The 20,524-nt window shown below is 44.2% G+C and overlaps 1 protein-coding gene and 1 long non-coding RNA gene across 3 annotated transcripts in view; one reads left to right on the top strand and one right to left on the bottom strand.

Moving 5' to 3' along the window:
• LOC130556485 (gamma-aminobutyric acid receptor subunit gamma-3) overlaps positions 1-20,524 on the bottom strand; it is a 187,391-nt gene that overhangs the window by 70,774 nt on the left and 96,093 nt on the right. For both annotated transcript variants that reach the window (XM_057337539.1, XM_057337538.1), the window contains exon 4: positions 1,251-1,471. In XM_057337539.1, the coding sequence (XP_057193522.1) occupies positions 1,251-1,471 (221 nt within the window). The remainder of the gene's footprint in view (positions 1-1,250; positions 1,472-20,524) is intronic.
• LOC130556487 (uncharacterized) lies at positions 19,228-19,658 on the top strand. Its single transcript, XR_008963229.1, has 3 exons — positions 19,228-19,298; positions 19,397-19,490; positions 19,560-19,658. It is a non-coding gene; the product is annotated as an uncharacterized LOC130556487 (long non-coding RNA).

Raw genomic sequence — 20,524 nt, forward strand, 5'->3', positions numbered from 1 at the left:
TTTGCAAAAGACTGATAAATAATATAAGACATCACATCCAGTTTCTACAGCTTCCTGGCCTAAATTTGACTGAACCTTGCCTAGATTCTTATTGAATAAATCTGTCACGAACACCAAGCACTGGACCAAACGGGGCCAGTTGGATATGATCGGGCGTCATCACCTCTCAGCATCACAGACACTGGAGTCACACCACGAAGCAGAGCTCAAACTCGGATGGGGCTCATGACAATGTAAGAGTTAGACTAAATAAAACTTCAGTAATACCCAGTAGGAGCTAGTTAGGTTGGGAACAAATGTTGGTTTGTAGTCATTTGTGAACTTATTTTATCCATAAATTAGAGAAACTTTGATAACGCCTTACAATAAAATTATGTTTTTAACAATGACCAACCATAAACAATACCTCTACTTCATAATATCTCATTTCAACAGTAACTATTTTTTTACATTTACAATGCTAATGCACAATGAACTGACAAAAATAAAAAATGAACAACTATATAATGTGAACTAACATTTAAAACTTGTTGCATACACGGGACATAAAAAAAATAATGTTTAAAATAAGCACCTCTTCGGATTTTTTCCTTAACACATACCTAGTAAATTCCAAAAAACTGAAAATATTTCTAGACTGGTGTATTATTTTTCCGCAGCTGCATAATAGAAAACATTTCTCAAAACCTTATTGGTTCTTTATGCTTTAAAAAGTAATTTAATCTAATATTTTTGAGTGTGGCTGCTGACTTTTTTTGGCTTCTCACCCCAATTAAGTACTTTGAATTTGTCTGACTGTGGATGCAATTTCATGTCAGATGATTTCTTCTGACAAAGGCTTTTAGAACTTTGATCTCAAAAGGTACAAAAACCTGAGATTAGATCATTAACGCTTGAGTAGACTACCCATTTTATGAACACAATCCTGTATTATAATTATGTATTACTGTACAGTATTCTTGCACCTTTTTTACAGTCCAGCTATGGCCTTGTCAAAGCTTGTGGGTTTTAGAGATGTTCTTGTGTTTTTTGGCCTTGTCAGGGTGAATGAAATATAAATATAGGGATATAAATGAACAGAATTCATTTTTGAGTTCAACAGAATGGCCAAAGTCTACTGGTTATACAAACAGGGAGCTATAGTTCTAACCACAGGTAGTGCTAACCACACAACTTTAACTATGATTTCAGAAAACAACAGAACTTGCAGCACCTGGTTAGTTTATGTGTAATGACTTGGACAGGCTTACCTTAGAGTGTAAAGTATTTTTCCATCATTCCATATTCTAAGTAGCTGATTGGGTGTAGTAATCCAATGTGAATCAGCGCTCTTGGAATTTCTGAAGATCGTATCGGGTAGCCAAATGAGTCCGACCATATTACTGTTCAAAGTCAATATTTTCATAGTGCTGTTGTATCTGAGGCGGCTATCTGTCCACGTCTGGGCAAAAATTATGTCAATCTGGTACTCCTGTTGGAAACAAAAAAAAATAAAACATGTAAAAACTTCAGCTCAACTACTGCATATTTTCAACTTCTTTTACAGATTTCTCATGTATTTTTTAAAATACAGTCAAGAAATTTAAAATTACAGAAAAGACCGCAAATTTACAAGAAAACAGGGAAAACGTAATTTTATAGGAAAAAATGTTATTTTACAGATTATTTCTGGTGCCCCAGCTGCCAGAAAATTCCATTTTTTCAGGATTTTTTTTACAGTGTAGCTTTACCATCCTCTTTTTCCCAAAAACAATTCTATTAGGTACTATTTACAGAAGCTCTGATGAGTGCCACTCACACATCGCCTTACAATACAGCTTATAACATTCACATTCATAGCCCTTTTATTATTGTGAGCAGTAGTCAGTATTCAACAGTGGAGTTCAGCCAACTTCACTGTGGCTTGGATGGAGGTCAGAGTCAGCTTTGAGCTACTTTAACCAGAATTATGAGATTCTGTCACTGTAGAGACGGGCAGGAGGAACCTTGAACATGATGAGAGGAACATAACCATGGCCTACAAACAATAAAGCATTCAGGGATTTCTTTGGCTTTATTCCATAAACCATCATAACAGTTTTACAGATGTCCTGTTCCTGTGGACACGGCTGAACAATGCATCTGGCCCATACAGCCTATTGTGCTTAATCACATTTAGATTTTGTCTGGTTAAACCACAAAGTGAAAATCTGATGTTTATATTATATTCAGTATCTTATATATGAATGTTAGAGGTCTTGCGTTACTGCACGAGAGATCTTTAGAGGGTGGATCATTTTAACTAAGCTAAAAGGGTTGAGGCAACAATAATTAAGCAAAAACAGGCAAGGCCAGGGTTTATTGAAAGCCCAACAACTGTTTTGTGACCGCTCGTTGTCAATACAGTAGGAATTAGTCTCCAAAAAGGGGTAATTTTGAAATCAGATTATACCATTAATACATTAATTATGGTACAATGAGTCTTATGCATGTAAGACCGTTCCCAGGAAGTACATTTTTATTTTCAGTGTCAGAGCGAATGCTACAAAATAAGTGTTCCCTTTCTGTCGGTCTCTCGACGTTGTGTCGAACCGACAGATGGGGTTCGTCCTTGAGAACCAATCACTTCCGACTTCTTAGAAAAGGCCAATGAAAATTGGCGAATGAAATTTGCATGCCGGACTCCGCCCCCGGATATCCGGGTATAAAAGGGAGACGGCGTGCCTCATTCATTCACCTTTTGTTCTTCGGAGCCTTCGCTCGTGATCAACAGACTTCGCTACAAGACTGCCGGCTCTACGACGTGGTGCAGCGGACTGTCCCTTCCTGCAGCGACTTCCCCTGGGCGTCTCGGCGGTTCCAGAAGTGTTCGAGTTTTTTTCTCTAAAAGAGCAAATTTCTCTAGCGTGGCATGTCCCACTGTTCTCTTGGGTGCAACACACTCATTGAGGAGGGGGACGGACACGATGTCTGCTTCCAGTACGCTGGGGCAGATGTTGTGGATACGTCCTGCCCGCACTGCGGGCGGCTGACGATTCAGACGTTGCGTCACGGGTGGCTGTGTTCCCACGGGACTCAGCCACCACCTTGTCTGCTTCCCGTTCCGTGACGGCAGGACTATGGGCCTGCCGCCCGCTACGGCGAGCAGCAAGCGTGATATGAGGATTACTGTGAGCGCTAATCCGTCAGCCACTGGCTCGCGGACCGTTCGCACCTCGCCTTGCTCATCTGACCGTTCCCCATAAGACGGTCCGCCGTCTTATTCCTCAATCACGTATCGGACACAGTACGTGATGATGAGGTGTCTGTTGCAGCATCGGAGGGTGACTTACTGGCATCAGACTCCGACGATTCCTTGAAGCTCCCTCCCTCGGGGGGTCGAGATCAGGAAGAAGCGGATGTCGAAATGTCAGCCATGCTTTCCCGGGCCGCCGGCTTTGGGTTGCGGTGCACCGCACTGCCTCTCCCAACGCTCGCGGCTGGATACACGGTACATCGGGCTTGAGAGCGGCTCCAAGCCGCACTCGCCCTCAGTGCCGTGTTCCCCCGGAAGTGCATGAGGAACCTAGTACGTCCTGGAACGCCCCCTTCGGCGCGTACACATCAACTAGTTCCATCACCCTTTCTTCCCTCGATGGTGGGGCAGCTAGAGGATACGTCGATGTCCCCCCGGGGCTCGACCTAAACTCCCGTCCAAAGCACGTAGGCTTTTCGGCATCTGAGGTGTCGAGAGCTTACTCTGCTGCGGACCAAGCTGTCCCCTCTCTCCATGCTATGGCCTTCCTGCAGGCCAATGCGTGGAGAGAGCTCCACGAGGGTAAGACCGACCCAGCGCTTATGCAGGAACTCCGCGGCTTCACCGACCTCGCTCCGGCGAACAAGGTGATTGCGCGGGCCCTGGGTCGGGCGATGTCCACACTTGTGGTCCAGGAGAGACCACCTCTGGCTGAACCTTGCACAGGTGAGTAACTCTGAGAAAGTCCGCTTTCTCGATGCACCCATCTCGCAAGGGGGGGCTGTTTGGTGATACTGTCGGGTTCGACAGTTAGGGAGCAGACAGAGGACATCACGTATATGTCCTCCCCAGCCGCGACTCGACCGCCCTCTGGCCGCCGAGATCCCGTGCACCGTCTGCTTCCCAGCAGCCCTGGTCAGACCACCACCCCATCAGCAGCCGCGGTGAAAACCAATGCAGCCCTCATGGGAAGACCCCAGGGAGTTCGAGAATACCTTTCTAAAAGTTTTCTCCCTCTCTGGGCGTTTATCACAGCCGCTCTCACCCTCTACATGACGGTGTTCGGCAACTCGACGTTGCGTCACTGCGAGACCCAATGTCGAGAATAATCAGCAGCCTAAGCACTCTCAATCGACGGTGCTTTGTGCCACATCATCGTCTGGGTATTATCACAGCCACTCTCACCCTCTGCACGACGGTGTTCGGCAACTCGACGTTGCGGCAAGACCCAATGTCGAGGATAATCAGCAGCCTAAGCACTCTCTTTCGATGGTGCGTTGTGCTACATCTTCGCCAGACAGGTAAAACTGCAGAGCCGATCTCCTCCCCGGGGGTCCCCCCCACGGCGAGGGATCCGTACTGCCAGCCATCAACCACCCCCGGGAGGTCGATGAAGCAGAACGTACCCCTAGCCTCCCTGTCGGTCCCTGGGAGCCTGACAAGAGCTTCCCAAACCGTCACGGTGACTACGGGATACGGTCCGTCTCGGCTACGCGATCCACTCCCCGGACGCCCCCCAAGTTTCGGGGCATCCTCTTACCTCAGCAGAGGCAGGATGCCCGTGCTTCGGGCCGAGGTCGCCACCCCTCTGGTGAGGAAGCGATCGTGCTCGTCCCTCTAGCCGAAATGTTCAACGGGTTTTACAACCCGTACTTCATCGTCCCCAAAAGAGCGGGGGTCGCTAGATCTGCGTACCCTGAAACAGGCACCTACTCAAGCTGCCGTTCAGGATGCTCACGCGGAAGCGCATCCTGGCATCTGTCAGATGTCAGGATGGATTCATGGCAATCGACCTGAAGGACGCTTACTCTCATGTCTCTTCCCCCTCGTCTTCGCCCGTTCCTACGGTTCGCTTTCGAGGTTCAGGCATATTAGTACAGAGTCCTCCCTTTCGGTCTGTCCCTGTCCCCACGAGTCTTCACGAAGATCGTGGAAGCCGCCCTCACTCCCCTCAGGGAGAGAGGTGTGCAGGTACTAAACTATCTCGACAACTGGCTCATTTGACACACTCGTGAGATCTGTTATGTACACACAGGGACCTAGTGCTTCGGCACCTAGATCGATTGGGACCTCAGGTCAACCGAAAAAGAGCAGGCTCTCCTCTGTGCAGAGCATACTCTTTTTTGGTATGGAACTCAACTCCATTACAGCGCCACTGCGCTTAGTCAGTGTTGAACTGCCTGGAATATTTCAAGCAGTCAGCGGGAGGAGGCTCCTGGGTACATGGCATCCTCGACGGTGGTGATACCCCTCAGGTTGATGCACATGTGACCGCTCCAACACTGGCTACAGAGTCGAGTTCCCTGGAGGCGTGGCACACCGGCAGCAGGCGAATGGTGATTACGCTTTTTCTGCCGACGCACCCTAACCCCTTGGTCTTCAATGACCTTTTTCTATGGACGGGCGTCCCTCTCGGGCAGGCGAGGCACGTCAGTCGACAGACGCCTCCCTGCAGGGTTGGGGTGCCGTGTGCAACGGGCACGCAGTGTCAGGGCAATGGACGGGCCCCCGCCTGCGCAGGCATATCAATTGCCTAGAGTTGTTGGATGTGCTACCCGCACTGAAGGGGTTACTACCCCTCGTGCGGAACAAGCACGTGCTGGTCCGGTCGGATTGCACAACGACAGCTCCCCCCTGGCCGATTCCCCTGACGAAGGACCTGCCTTCCCAGGGGAAGGGCACGTTATGGCATCACGGGCTAGACCTCTGGGACCTCCATGTCTGGCCCCTGGACGGACGAGAGATCCTGAGTGGCCTAACCCCTGCGGCGTTTAGACCACTACTCAGGCTAGGGCCCTGGCCACTAGGTGACAATTCGCCTAGTGGTGCCTCTTCTCATTCTGGTGCTCTTCTCGATGAGAAGACCCGCGGAGTTGCTTGATCAAGTGCGTGCGGTCCTTCCAGAGACTCGAGAATAATCTCTCCCCTTCCACACTGAACGTGTATGTAGCCGCTGTTGCCGCTCATCATGACCCAGTTGCTGGTAGTCTCTAGGACAGCACAACCTGATCATTTGGTTCCTAAGGGGCGCGGGAAGGCTACCACCTCGCCCACGCTCCGTACCCTCTTACGACCTTGATGCGGTCCTGGAGCCCCTCGGAGATGCCGCTCTTTCTCACTTCACGATGAAGACGGCTCTCGGGAGGACGCTCAAGAGGGTAGTGGACCTACAAGCATTCTCTGTGTCCACAGATTGCCGAGAACTCGGGCCCGGTTATTCTCACGCTATCCTGAGACCCCAGCCCGGCTACGTGCCCAAAGTTCCCACCTCTCCCCCGAGACACCAGGTGGTGAACTTGCAGGCGCTCCCCACCGGGAAGGAAGACCCAACCCCATCTGTGTTGTGTCCAGTACGCGCATTGCGCCTCTGCTTGGACCGCACGCAGAATCGCAGTAGCTCTGAGCAGCTCTTTGTCTGTTTTGGAGATCAGCTGGGAGGGCTGTCTCAAACAGAGTTGGCGCATTGGATCATGGACGCCGTCACTTGGCGTACCTGTCCTAGTTCGCCTTTGCCCACTGGGTGAGAGCTCTCTCCACACGGAGTACAGCCTCCTCGTGGGCACTGGCTGGCGGCTCTCTGGCAGACATCTGCAGAGCTGCGGGTTGGGCTACACCCATCACCTTCGCAAGGTCCTACAGCCTTCACGTAAAACCGGTCGGCGAGTCTTGCGGGCATCAGGCAAGACCGGCGACCGGTAGGGTGTACGCCTATGACAGTATCTGACCCTAGGGGGTCAGCGTACTACTAGCCTCCCTTCTTCCCCCACTGGGTGAAGAACAGGCACTCTATCCATCACTAGCAAGCACCTCCTGTGGGCGGGCTGGGCAGAGCAGCCCTGCCCCTTAGGCCGGGTATCACCTGAGTTATTCGCAACATAGCTCTAACCAGATCTAGTGCTACCAGACGTTGCAACCCCCCAGCAGGGCGGTTCCGTCTGATGTATCCTCATGCTGGTTCCCACCTTGGTAACCCATGACCTCCTTAGGTGGACCTCCACCTCGCGGTTAACTCCTTCAGTCCGCACTTTCTTCCCATGAGTTCTCCCCCATCGGTGAGACCATGTTGGTATCTCCACTAGTCTCCTCCCTGTGGTAGGAAGTGGTCTCTGTAGCGCATCCCCCGCTTGAGGAAGTAGCGCTTACCCAGTGGCCTTACGGTTCCGGGCGGCTTCTCGCTGTTAGAGAAACAAGGCCGCCGCCTGTGAGGCCGAAGGTAGGGGCCTTCCCACCTTTCAAGAAAGCTCTGGGACCCCCTACCTACCCACTGGTAGGTTACAATTTCGCGGTAGCGTTCACGGCTGACACGCCCAGGCCTGTCACCGTCGCTTCGTTGAGATTGTGACAGGGCACAGTGTTATGGCGTTTTCCATTGGAACCCCATCTGTCGGTTCGACACAACGTCGAGAGACCGACAGAAAGGGAACGTCTCGGTTACGTTTGTAACCTCGGTTCCCTGATGGAGGGAACGAGACGTTGTGTCCTCTTGCCACAACACGTGCTGTCCACTGCAGCAGTCGTGAGAGGTCTCAGGCTCCTCAGAACTAAGGTGAATGAATGAGGCACGCCGTCTCCCTTTTATACCCGGATATCCGGGGGCGGAGTCCGGCATGCAAATTTCATTCGCCAATTTTCATTGGCCTTTTCTAAGAAGTCGGAAGTGATTGGTTCTCAAGGACGAACCCCATCTGTCGGTTCGACACAACGTCTCGTTCCCTCCACCAGGGAACCGAGGTTACAAACGTAACCGAGACGTTTTCACGAGAGAGAATATGGAGAGAATGTTTTGTTTATATTATTGTGTTACAATATACCCGTATTGACAATAATCATATTATTGATAACCGTTCAGGCCAAGTCATATTCCTTTAACCAATAGCGTTTTAAAGAGAGATGTTTTGAACCACTTTACATAGTATTGCCAGTTTGCGTATTTTAAAAGCTATTTTTAATCTATGAAAAAAATTATACTTACCTAGACAAATAATCAACCATCTATAACTTTTCAGTGCATTTTTTTATTTATCTTATAAGACCAAACAATGTTTTCTGAAACTCTTAATAATTAACAGAAAAAAGAACAAAATGAAAGAACCACTTAAGATCAAAAATGTTGTTTGTATTTGAGTGCTTTTCACTTTTTCTGCCTTTTGGCTGTGAAACCATATTCCTGAAGCTTGGCTACACCTGACACCAGCTACATGACTAGTTTCAGTGTTTGACTAGCTTTTCCAAGGCGACCGTTAAGGTAGCCTATCACTTTAACATTTCCATAGCGACGCGGCACTGCTTATCATGTGACATACCGCAGAGCCACAGCAGCTGTATGACTGATGCATTTCTTTTACATCATTTTTCTTTTTTACTCAAAATTCACAAACTGTTAACTATGACATGAAATATCTGACATTCCGATTGTCAAATATGTGCATGTGATTGTGTTTTGTTGTTTAAACACTTTTATAATGATCTCGCCGCCATGTTTGTTTCTGCCGTGGTCTGAGATCTGTCGGATTTACATCACGTGAATTCATCCACTTCTCTTAAAAACACAAACGTAAGTGCCCAGTGAACTGGTAGAAGAATTCAGTGATCTTAACAATTGCTTAAATTGCAGATACTGTGTCTGATCTGAATAAAACATCCGTCAAATTACATTTGAGGAGATTGTTATTGCCGCTTCCATAGACATCAGTGTGTATTATGCAATCTCTAAATGTATTTTGTGCTTGTAGGCAGAGGTGGGTAGAGTAGCCAAAATCTTCACTCAAGTAAAAGTACAAGTAACTAGAGAAATTGTTACTCAAGTAAAAGTAAAAGTCACTATTTTAAAAGTATGCAATGAAAAAACTACTCAAGTAGCTAGTTACTTAGTTACTTTGTATGTGATTATATAGGCCTACTACATATAATTAATATTAACGCCAATATTTTAATATTATATTTTAATCAATATTTTTAATTATCATAAGTAGTTATCTTTGCAATATACTAGAGAGACTAAAGAATAGACAAACACAGAACTCAACTCAACTCAACTCAACTTTATTTATATAGCGCTTTTACAATTTTCATTGTTACAAAGCAGCTGTACATGAGACACATTGACTACAAGCAAAACAATCAAAGTTGTACCTGCAAAAACAAGAAAAGGTTGAAAACACAGAAGACAGACACACCCACACACAAAACACTCCACACACACAACACGCACACGCACCAACAGACACAGAGACACACACACACACACACGTACGTACACAGACAAGTACGCACACACACACACGCTCAGTGAGAGCACACATTTAGGATAAAGGAGAGAGAAGCACAGGTCAAATATAGCAGATAATAAATTCCTATATGCAATATTAATTAAGTAAAACTTTAAGATTCTAAAGTAACTAGAACAGAAGAGACGAGCATTTCTGTAAATTTCATCTAGTCCTGATGTCAATGTAGTTTACACAACTTATTTAGAATAATAGACCACATCAAACTAAAGCATTAACTAAACTCAGAGCATTTCCTAAGATGATCTAGAACATCTGCAGTGCTCTCTTAAATGAAATACACATTTTTGATCAAAGCTCATGTTTTCTCGTGTTGTCACGTGTGTGTTGTGAAACGCTCTTACTTGTAAACAAACAGTAAACAGTGAACCACACGCCCATCAACAAGTTTTCTTCCTTCTGTTCTTCAAATGTATATTTCTGCAAGCCCACGTCTCTGTGTCTGACAGGTAACGCGCATGTTGCTGTGTCTGACGAACAGGTCGCGCGGGTGCGCGCATATGACGGGCATTTATCATTGCTGGCAAACAATATGACACATTTGCAGTTTTGATTGTATAGATATAGATTCATATCCACTTCATCCAACGCTCTTTGTGTTCTGCGTGTTCTTAAGTTTCGCGCTACGAGGAGTGAGTAATCCTGCTTCAGATGATTCAGATCGTGCTGCGAACTGAACAAATCATTTGAAGTGATTCATTAGCCTATTCAAATGGTTTGGACCATTGTTCAATTAATGCTTTCAAAAGAATCGACTCAAAAGAATCGATCACTCGGGAATGCCCATAAAAAGAGACGACAACCTTGAAATAAACAACGCGTTTTAAAAAGCATATTTTAAAATGAAGGAACGAAGGAACGTCACGCAATGTAAGTTATGTAACGAAGTAAAAGTACAGATTTTCTATTAGAAATTTACTCAAGTAAGAGTAAAAGTACACACTTTTAATTTTACTTAAAAAGTACATATTTTCCAAAATGTTACTCAAGTAAATGTAACGCGTTACTACCCACCTCTGCTTGTAGGCACGTGTATATGTCTGAAGGCTAAATTAAACATTATGTAGTTGAAAACACTGCATAGTTGTGATATATGACAGGATTGAGTCTGTCTCTGGCTCAGTGCCAGCCAAAGCACTGAATGTTCTAATCACACCGGTGTCAAAGGGTTAACAACATTATGAAAAGTGAATTTAAGACATTAAGGACAGGCTGGAACCCTGCAATTGACGGAAATCCGTCGTAGACTCGCTGCAATTAACGGAAATCCGCTGTAGCGACGGTGAACTTTAATCCATGAGATTAAGGGGAGGTAATATTATAATACGAGCCTGCGTCTATGTCACATCAGGAGCGAAATCTGAACGGTTCGATTTCTCACATGCTTGCAGAGAAAGGCTTACCAAAACAAAGTTACTGGGATCTTGTTTTTCACGTTTTCTGGGTTGCTAGATGCACCGGGGACCCGATTATAACACTTAAACACAGAAAAAAATCCAACTTTCATCCAATGGGTCCTTTAACTTCCCTCAGTACCGGGACAGCTAAAGCGCTATGTCGATGTACCCCAGGTAGAGCGTGCTGTCATGGTGCACCCGTACCTGCAGACGGCCTCCACCTGGAGGGACGGACCAAGGCTCCCTTCCATGGCGTGTATGTTCTTACACTGCTGCTGGTTAAGCTGCCTCCTCCCTTCATGCCTGGGGGTCCTGCAAGCCAAGGCATTGAAGCGGCTGGATGAGGGAAGACACGACCCAGCGGCCATGCAAGAACTGCTGGAACTGCGCACCGCCACTGACTGCGCGCTTCGGCCGTACGATGTCCACTCTGGTGGTCCAGGAGAGACACCTAGGGCTCAACCTTGCACAGATGTGAGACGCCGAGAAGGTATGCTTTCTTGAAGCGCCCATACCGCAAGATGGGCTATTCGGCGATACCGTCAAGGATCTCTCACAGTTCTCAGCAGTAAAGAAGCAGACGGACGGCGTCTGCTCCCCAGCAGCACCGCCTCCGCCCCTCCTGCCCTGGCTTTGGCCCCCTTCAGGCGGCTCCCCATGGACACAGAGCATCGCGGCAGAAAGCATCACCCCCGTCGGTCAAGCGGCCCTGACGGGGACAGCCCAGGGAGACTCAGGACATCGGGCATGTCACATCTCATGCTGGGCCCTTCTCGCCCATCTGGTCTCAAAAGAACGTCCATCCCCCTGTGTGTTTTTTCCAGCAGCCTCAACTCGACGTTGCGTCATGACGGTTTATTCCAAGCCCAGTATGGGTAGAATTTCCCTCACGAGGTGAACCCCTATACCTGAGCTAGTGCTCCACACGTAGTGACTCCCCCCTTGGGTCGTCCCGTCTGACGTTTCCCCACTCTTGGTTCCCCTGCTGGTGAACCTGTGACCTCCCCATGGTGGACTCCACCACTTCTGCACACCCCTGGTTGGGGCCCCGCGTTACTCCCATGAGATCTCTCCACTGGTGAGACCGTGTAGGTATTCCACGTATTATCTCCCTACGGCAGATGTGGTCTCCGTAGCGGCCCCCCCTCAGGCGAGGAGCTAGCAATTCCCAGTGTTCCTTACGGTGCCGGGCGGCTATCTCGTCTCTAGAGTAGGAAGGCCACTGCCTGTACGGCCATTGGTAAAAGCCTCTCGTCATTGACTCACTCGAACTGATGCCTTACCACACCACTGGAGGGTTACGATTCGCGGTTGCGCTCACTTGTGACTCGCCCAGGCCAGTCAGTGTCACTCTGCTGGAAATCGTGACATGGCTCAGCGCTGTGGCGTTTCGTATAGGGCCCCATTCTGTCGACACAACGTCGAGAGACGTCTCGGTTACGGATGTAACCTCTGTTCCCTGATGGAGGGAACGAGACGATGTGTCCTTCATGCCTCAATGCTTCGCTGTCCGCTCCAGCGACCGAGAATGCCTCTCAGGTTCCTCAGCACAAAAGGTGAATGAATGGGCACGCCATCTTCCTTTTATACCCGTATGCACGGGGCGGAGACTGGCATGCCATGCCATTCGCCAAGTTCATTGGGCTTTTAAAAGTACAATCAGAGATGATAGGTTCTCAAGTTCAAACCCCATTCTGTCGACACAACGTCTCGTTCACTCCATCAGGGAACGGAGGTTTTTGCTACAACAAAAATATGTTGATGTTCATATTGTCATTACAGACAGAATTTCCAAACAAGAAAAAGAAAAATATTTAAAAAATATACATTTGTGTATGGACCTGATTGAAAGTCAATAATATACAGTCCTTGATAACTGTGTCAACTTTTCCAACAGTAGGTCTCAGTCTATAAATGCCATAATAAAACAAACACATACCTGTAAATATAAATAAAATGACGTTTAGTTTAAAAAGCCAGAACTGAATGCAGATGATGTCTCTTTGAGAGGGTGTCTTTGCTGAAAGACTCACTGCATCTGAAATGGTGCATAAATAGCACAGAATCAATTTCCATTTCAAACATTTGCCACGATTAGAACCATTCTGTGAGAGCGGTCCAATCAAAATATGTGCGTATGTGTGTGTGTGTGTGAGAAAGTGTATTCGAGAAAGACCTATCTTCTACAGAGTGATCTGAGGTAGAAAGACTAATGGTCTCATTATCTATTTCAGCTTTGATGTTTGAATACAGCCCAATAAAATCCAGCTAATTACCATTTCAATCGGACAGTGTTTAAGTGCACTGACCCCATCTGGATCATTGTGACCCCCGGTAACTCTGCAAATGGTCCATGAACGAGACTAGTGGCATCTGTGCACCATGTGATGCACACTTTGTTAAAATGTCACCGTGGTACTGTACTGTATAGTACAGAGTCACTTTTGAAGCACAGCGGCTTCATATTCAAAAAGATCTCAAAGTTCCCTAGCAGTCCTTTTTTCTTTACCATATAACCTTAAACTCAGATTGTCCCGTTTCATAATTAATGGTGGTCACCTATCAACACCGCTACTTACAACATCCCACCTGACAGCCGTTTGACCTTTTGCTATCTTTCCCCGAAGGTGGGGATCTTTATTATAATACCAGTCTCATTTATCACCAGTCAGCGGACAGGAGAACATCAGGCCATAATTGTGACCTTTTGTTCTAGATGCTAAAGAGAGTTCAGAGGGAATCACAACAGAGTACTTCAACTCCAATCACCATCCATGTCAAAATATGTGGAGTGTTGGATTAAACAGAACTAATGTGAGATGATTTCATTACATTGAGATGAAACCAAAAGACAGATGGAGTGGGAAAATAACATTTGACCAAAAGACGCCTCAAGCCAAGTTAGGTTTTTGCCATTTTGGAGCTACAAAGTAAAATTAAGAACTATTGTTTCTTTGTAGAAAAAGATTATGAATGATCCCAGTGTAAATTTGTTGTTGTTAGTGTTTGAGTCCCAGACTGTCACAGTCTGTGCACTGGTTAGACAATCTGTTATATTAATTAGATTTCAGAGCGCTGCTTCACTTCAGAGCTGTGGACCAGCTTCAGCTTAAAAAAAACCTCTCAATGAGCATGAAAGAATCTTTTCTTGTTGTGATAAACAAGGATTTGCATTACTTAAACAATTACACACACAATAAACACATCAAAGATATTTGCTTGGAATATTAAGTGTGTTCTATGTGGTTCCCCCAAACCATGTCAGTGAAAGGTTCCTAATGTTTCTCCCCTTACATTTACGGTCTAAAGAAACTAAAAATAATTGTTTGTGCTATTGGAAGGTTCTGTTGATGTTATAGACTCTTCATGGGGAACACACAGCCTGATAAAGAGCCAGTTAAGAACTTTTATTTTAGGTGTGTGTATTAGTGTGTCTTTGTGCAAAATTCCAAGGGACTAGTAAATAAATGGTGAAATGCAGCCGCAGGTTTGTTTGTGTCCCAGTGGAAGTCCTTAACTTAAGGCAAGCCCTCACATACTTTGCAACAAGATTTGCACATTTACTCGCCAGGTTTGGGAGTCTGAAATAAATATTTTTTTATTAAAGGCTGCTATGGTTTGATTCCAGCAGACTTGTTTTTGTCTGGGGAATCCTCTGGAATGTCGGTGGGAAAGATGTGTAGATAATGTGAATGCATAGAGAATCAAGCTTCCTGTTATGTTGCGGCATTGAGACCTGTTTAATGAATGAGCAACGTAACGACTCATTTCTCCTGACTGACACATTTATGTCAGTGGTTGTGTTCTGTACCATTCATTCATGCTGCTTTAGCATACAGGTTGATTCATAACCCGTGGATGAAATACAGTACCCATGTCTCTGGCGAAGTGTGCATAGGGAAATACGTAGCTGTTCTCCACAGGCATGATGTGTGTATACTTTAAATTCAGTCAGTAAGTTCAGTCATATTAGATCTGCTTACACTGGTGCTGCTGTTGCAGAGCAACTACAAAGGCTTGCTGAATTGATGAAAGTGATGCTGCACAATATTAAATCTGGACAGGTGGTGCTGGGGATGGAGTCGGATAATTGTTAGAACAGTATATTTTTTCCATGGGATTTAAACCCATAACCGTTTGCTTTGCTAATGCAATGCTCTACCATATGAGCAACAGGAACACATGCTACAAATGTCCTAAAAAGCCTGTCAGTTTGATATGAAAGCTGATTGGCTGGCACTTGCATCTCGAGAGTGTCATTACTTTTCATTAACTATGTCATATATCAATAAGGCATTCTGAATGCTGGTAACAGCACCTGTAACTGCTGTCTGAATTTGCATTCCAAATCTAAACCTCAGGTACCAATGAAAAGGGACGAGCTGAGACTAGGTCTTCAACATTGTTTGCTGTGGGCATAAACAGGAAAATGTCACAAACAAACAGGTAAATAAGGAAAACTTATTACCAATAAAAAGTATGTGAAGCACATCTTTTAGGTGAAATCCATTCATATTTAAATCAATATGTCACTCAACTTAAAAAAAAAAAATGCTATGAGATGATTTAGATGAAAGTAAATTCATCAAAAAAGACCAACTTTTCTAAGATTTTTCAAGTTCACACCAACATAGCGGCGATAGAGTTCAAGTGGTTCAGTAGTTTCAAATGATGTTTCTGCATTAGCTAATGACGGTGGCAGTTATTATTATTCCAGTTGGCTGTCGTAAACAAAACAAATAACGAAAGCAGGTGTATAGTGGCTTTTGAATCATTTATATAATTATCAATATGATGTAAGCACTGGAATATGATAGTCTGTGTAAACAACCAAAACAACAAATAATTCAACTGGAGTTCTGTGTTTTGAGTGTCAGTGACTGTTCAAAAGATGAGTACATAATTTAGGTGAGAATTTTGTTAGCCTTTTATTTCAGTCCTGTTTATGTGCATAATACTATAATGTTGTCTTAACTGCTTCCAAAAATACATAACCATCCTTGTACTGTATTTTTAGCTCTCTTTCCACAAATTGGACCTATTCATATACTAGGCAAATTGTGATAACCTCTCCAGAATCCGGCTGTTGTTTGGCACCTGCGCCCCAACTCTGGAAATAAATCTTAAACTCAATAATATTCTCTGAATGCATTAAACAGTATTTAAGAGTAGAAATATTTTCATATGTACTTTTTTAAAAATATGAACTGGTAGGAACATTAGTCATTACAGTAAATCGTCTGGCTCAGACTCTTGTGAATAACAAATCATTTTCTGCTCAGGTTCCTGTCATGTCCACAAATGACCTGCATACAGATGACGGATCCGCTCGTCCCGGTGTCTCCCATAGCTGTTTAGATGAGAATGAGTGAGTTAATTCCGCCGCACCTGACAGACACATCACACCATTTGCGGTAGTGACATCTCCCTGCTCTGCTGCCCCAACGCGCACGCACACTTTCACCTTTGATTTGTGTGTGAGAGCTGCACAGTATCAGATTCATCAGACCTCCATCTTCTCCCATAGCTCTAATTAAATTCCTTGTGCCATTTATCATCCGAGAAAGAGAATATATAAATAAAGACCTGCCGAATGAATGATAAAACAGGCAAAGGGGGAGTTATGCAACCTCTGGAACATTCATGTCCACGGGGCTTCACATGAGCAGCATTAAATGAATGTGGCATTTGGCCATGCCATTGTCATGGGAAGAGCCCAAGTCTACAGAGTACCTGAATGTTGGGTTGCAAAACCACAAATTGTTAGAGAACTGTTCTATATTTCTATTTAGTACTGTGATATAACGAGGTATGTGTAGTATTGTTCCTTAAAGCAGGTAAATGATGAGACCCGTGCAACTTTGAATTGACTTAGTGGTGTGATACAGTCTGGTCTAGAAATGTGAATTTAATACATTCATACAAAATGAATAAATAAAGTTGAATTACTGGATAAATTAATTTATTGGTGACCAAGACAGGACACAATTAGCACTTCCGTTCTGTAATAATGGGGTTAGGTTTTTATGTGCTAAACTGCATCTTTTCAAGATCAGCTAGTTGGTGGGTTGCCATGACAACAGTGGCTGATTAATTTGTCTACAGGAAGCCCTGTATAATTAGGCTGGTTACCAGTTATGGGTTCACCTGACCCCAATTGAACACGTTTCTTCGGGTACCTTTTCACAGAACATGTCCATGCATTTAAAACATTATGCGCATTATGCAGAGTCTGATGATGCACTTTGAAAATCGGAGTTTAAAAGTAAAAAAAAAGAATCATTGAGGCAGGGCACAATGGCTGAAGATGTCTGTTTAAATGTGTATGATTGTGGGGCAGAGCCTTGAAAATGTCTTTGAAAGTTTTAACAATTTACTTCATTTGTCAGTGTTTTCCTTTACACCGATAATCACAGACAAAATGGATCTATATGCAAGGTAGTAACCTAATTCATGCTTGTACAAGTGACGTAGTCAGACTTTAAAGGGCCAGTGGAGGATCTATTGACAGAAATGCAATATAATATACATAACCATGTCTTCAAAGGGGGAAAAGACCTCACATAATGAAGCATTATGTTTTTATTATCTTAGAATGAGCTATTTCTAGCTACACACACTGCGGGTCCCCTTGCATGGGATTCGCCATGTTGTTTCTACAGTAGCCAGAAACGGACAAACTGCTCCACAGAGTGCGTTTCGTAAATATGTTAACTGGCGCTATATGTGGCCCTAAAGCTTAAAGGAACAGTGTGTAACATTTTGAAGGATTTATTTACCAAAATGTAATATAGAATACAAAACTATGTTTTGAGTGGTGTAGAAATACCTTACAAAATGAACCGAAATGTTCAGCATATTGCACCGCCATGTTTCTACAGTAGTACTACACGGACAAACTGAGCACGTTTCGTAAAACGAAGGATGCGCGGACTATGTTCTTCTTCTTCAGCTGTGTTTTGGAGGCAGCTTGCAATGCCACTACGTTGAATATGCACGGAGAAGGAGCAGCAGAAGAAGAGAAAGAACAAGAACAACATTTACTGGTCGTGTGTTTTATTAGAAATAGAAACGGTTCTTTGTTGCAGTAAGAAGTGAAATTTGCGCTAATGGCGGACCACACATACTCTGCACAAGAGCCGACAGAGCGTCAAGCTGTGTCGTCAAAAAAGAGAAGATACGATACAGCAAGGCGAAGTCGAGACAAAAAACGGCATAAAACCTGAATAAACATCGGTGTGGCTTTTCCTCAAATGGAGGGCACTGACGCAGGAAAAGTGTTTTCTAAGCAACGCCGAAGTTGCCAGCTTTCTGCTGGATCGGTAAGTTTGTGTAAATTCTGCAATGTAAGCGAACTGTTTGTTTGATAGCTGTAGCTAATAGATGGGCAAGATCATCAAGAGAAGTAAAATTTTACTTGTAAAATTTTAGCAATTTGTAATTGTACTATAATCCCATGTTACATGGCCGTGTGCAAAACAAGTTAGAAATCATGCTTACAATCATAATTTGCATAAATCAAGTTTAAGTTATATTATAATACTGCTTAGCTTCTGTGCATACAAATGTGTAATTTAATCATTCATAGGATAAAACGCCCACGTTGCATAATTAATCAGCAGCACAGTGTCAAAGAAGATTGGATAAGATCAATTGGAGAGTGTATTGATGCCTTACTATGCTTATAAACATCTGTAATGTTGTTTATACTGGGCTGTTGCATAGAAATATTGACAAATTAATATTCCCATGGCTTTCATTGTTCATGCTATCTGTTTGTGGCAAAGCTCATACTTGCACTAGGTCTGATACTTTTTGAGATTTTCTTCATTTACTCTTGTATGTTAGTCCAGATGAGCCCATGTTCCCCAGATGTAAAAAAAATTATCAGTACAGTACAGTTTTTGATGGTGCTGCTGTTTTTTCCAGCTATGAGAGAGGGCCTGTAACATCTACTCCCGTGAAGAGAACAACTTCTCAAGTTACAGCTCCGGCATCATCCAGCATTGGTGCCTGTTGTGGAACAGACAGGCAAGTCATGCATCTAAATAATTTTGTTCTAATAGGTTTGATTAGAAGCTTGACCTTGTTGAGTAGCTATTGTATTTATTTAGTCTATATTTCATTACAACGCGCATAGGCATATTTCTGCCAAATGAATAAATGTAAATATACTCAACATTGTCTGGATATTTTTTTACAGAGAAGGTGATATTGATGTCAATGCAGAAGGCGCAGTAATTACAGAGATTGAAAAAAGGTAACATCATAACTTTTATCACATGCTTTTTTATTTTTTAACATCTTGACAACTTTGTGTTATTTGTGCAGCTTACAAGACATGAGCATTGTTGAGGAGGACTTTGACGAAAATGTTTTCAATGACCCAATGAACAGTGTGTAAGTACTACTATCTAATTATATCTAGTATTATTCAGCGTAAATTTTTCACAGACATATACTGTATATATTTTATCGGAAATGTTTCCTTATGCAAGGAATTGATTGGGCAGATCAATCTTCCCCAGAAGGAGGTGCTGCAAAGGATGGTTACAGCTCTGATGAAGAATACATTCCACCGATTTCTATAAGGTTGTTTATTGGTCCTTTTTTCAGTGTTTGAGTGGTGTCACTTTACTACAGCATTTTGTGCCTGTACAGAATGGGAGCAGCCCTGAAGCATGCACAGTCTATTGATGGACTTCCTATTATGGGAATCGATGAGACTGTGCATGACCTGCCTACACATGAAGACCCTCCTGATGAGCCTTCTCCCCATGGTCAGAACCCTTTGTTCCCAGGACCACAGACTGTCCTGTGTGAAGATGACATCATAGGTGCAAGAGCTTCCATTGTGTATGACAACTGCTTAAGACAACTGGCTACATTTCTCATCCTGCCTGCAGAAAAATGCAAATTCCTTTTAAGGACGGGTTTGCTGTGTAACTCTGTTGCACCCTTTGAGATAAACATAACCTACAGGGGCACAGCAACTTCTATTGAATGGGTAAGTGCAGACAGTCACAGCATACCAGAACTGTCAATTTCTATAAAGATGACAAATATTAAAACTTGGTGCTGTACGTGACAAAATGTATTGTTACTGCTATTTTATATTTAGGTCTGTCCAAATGGACAGCTTGTGGAGGTGGAATTCCCAACCTGTAGTGAAGTTTGGAATGCAAGCTGGAGATTTTCCAACATTTTGTTGTCTGGCAACAATTATGGCAAGATTGCCCTCTTGTTCAAATTCATGAACATGGGTATGGTAAATACGAACACCTTCTCCATTCAGGACACTTACTGTGTCGACACAATAAAGGATTTCTGGGAAGAGAGAAGGAAAGAGGCTATTTCTCACCTTCAAGGTAAAGACGTTATAGTGCTAGGTGTGTTGTCTACACAGTTTCATATTATATAACTTTTGGAAAAATAAAGTAATAATAGTTTTTTATGTAAGCCACTAAAAGTTTAGGATTTATATTCTTATTTCTTTAGGGGATGGCAGAAATGACTCTCCCGGTCATTGTGCACAATACTGCAGCTACACCACCATGGAGAATGAAACCAAGGAGATCATTTATGTTGCCACCATAGCAAGCGGCAGACATCATGAAACTCTTTTT

The sequence above is a fragment of the Triplophysa rosa genome, linkage group LG7 (assembly GCF_024868665.1).
Source record: "Triplophysa rosa linkage group LG7, Trosa_1v2, whole genome shotgun sequence".
NCBI lineage: Eukaryota > Metazoa > Chordata > Actinopteri > Cypriniformes > Nemacheilidae > Triplophysa > Triplophysa rosa.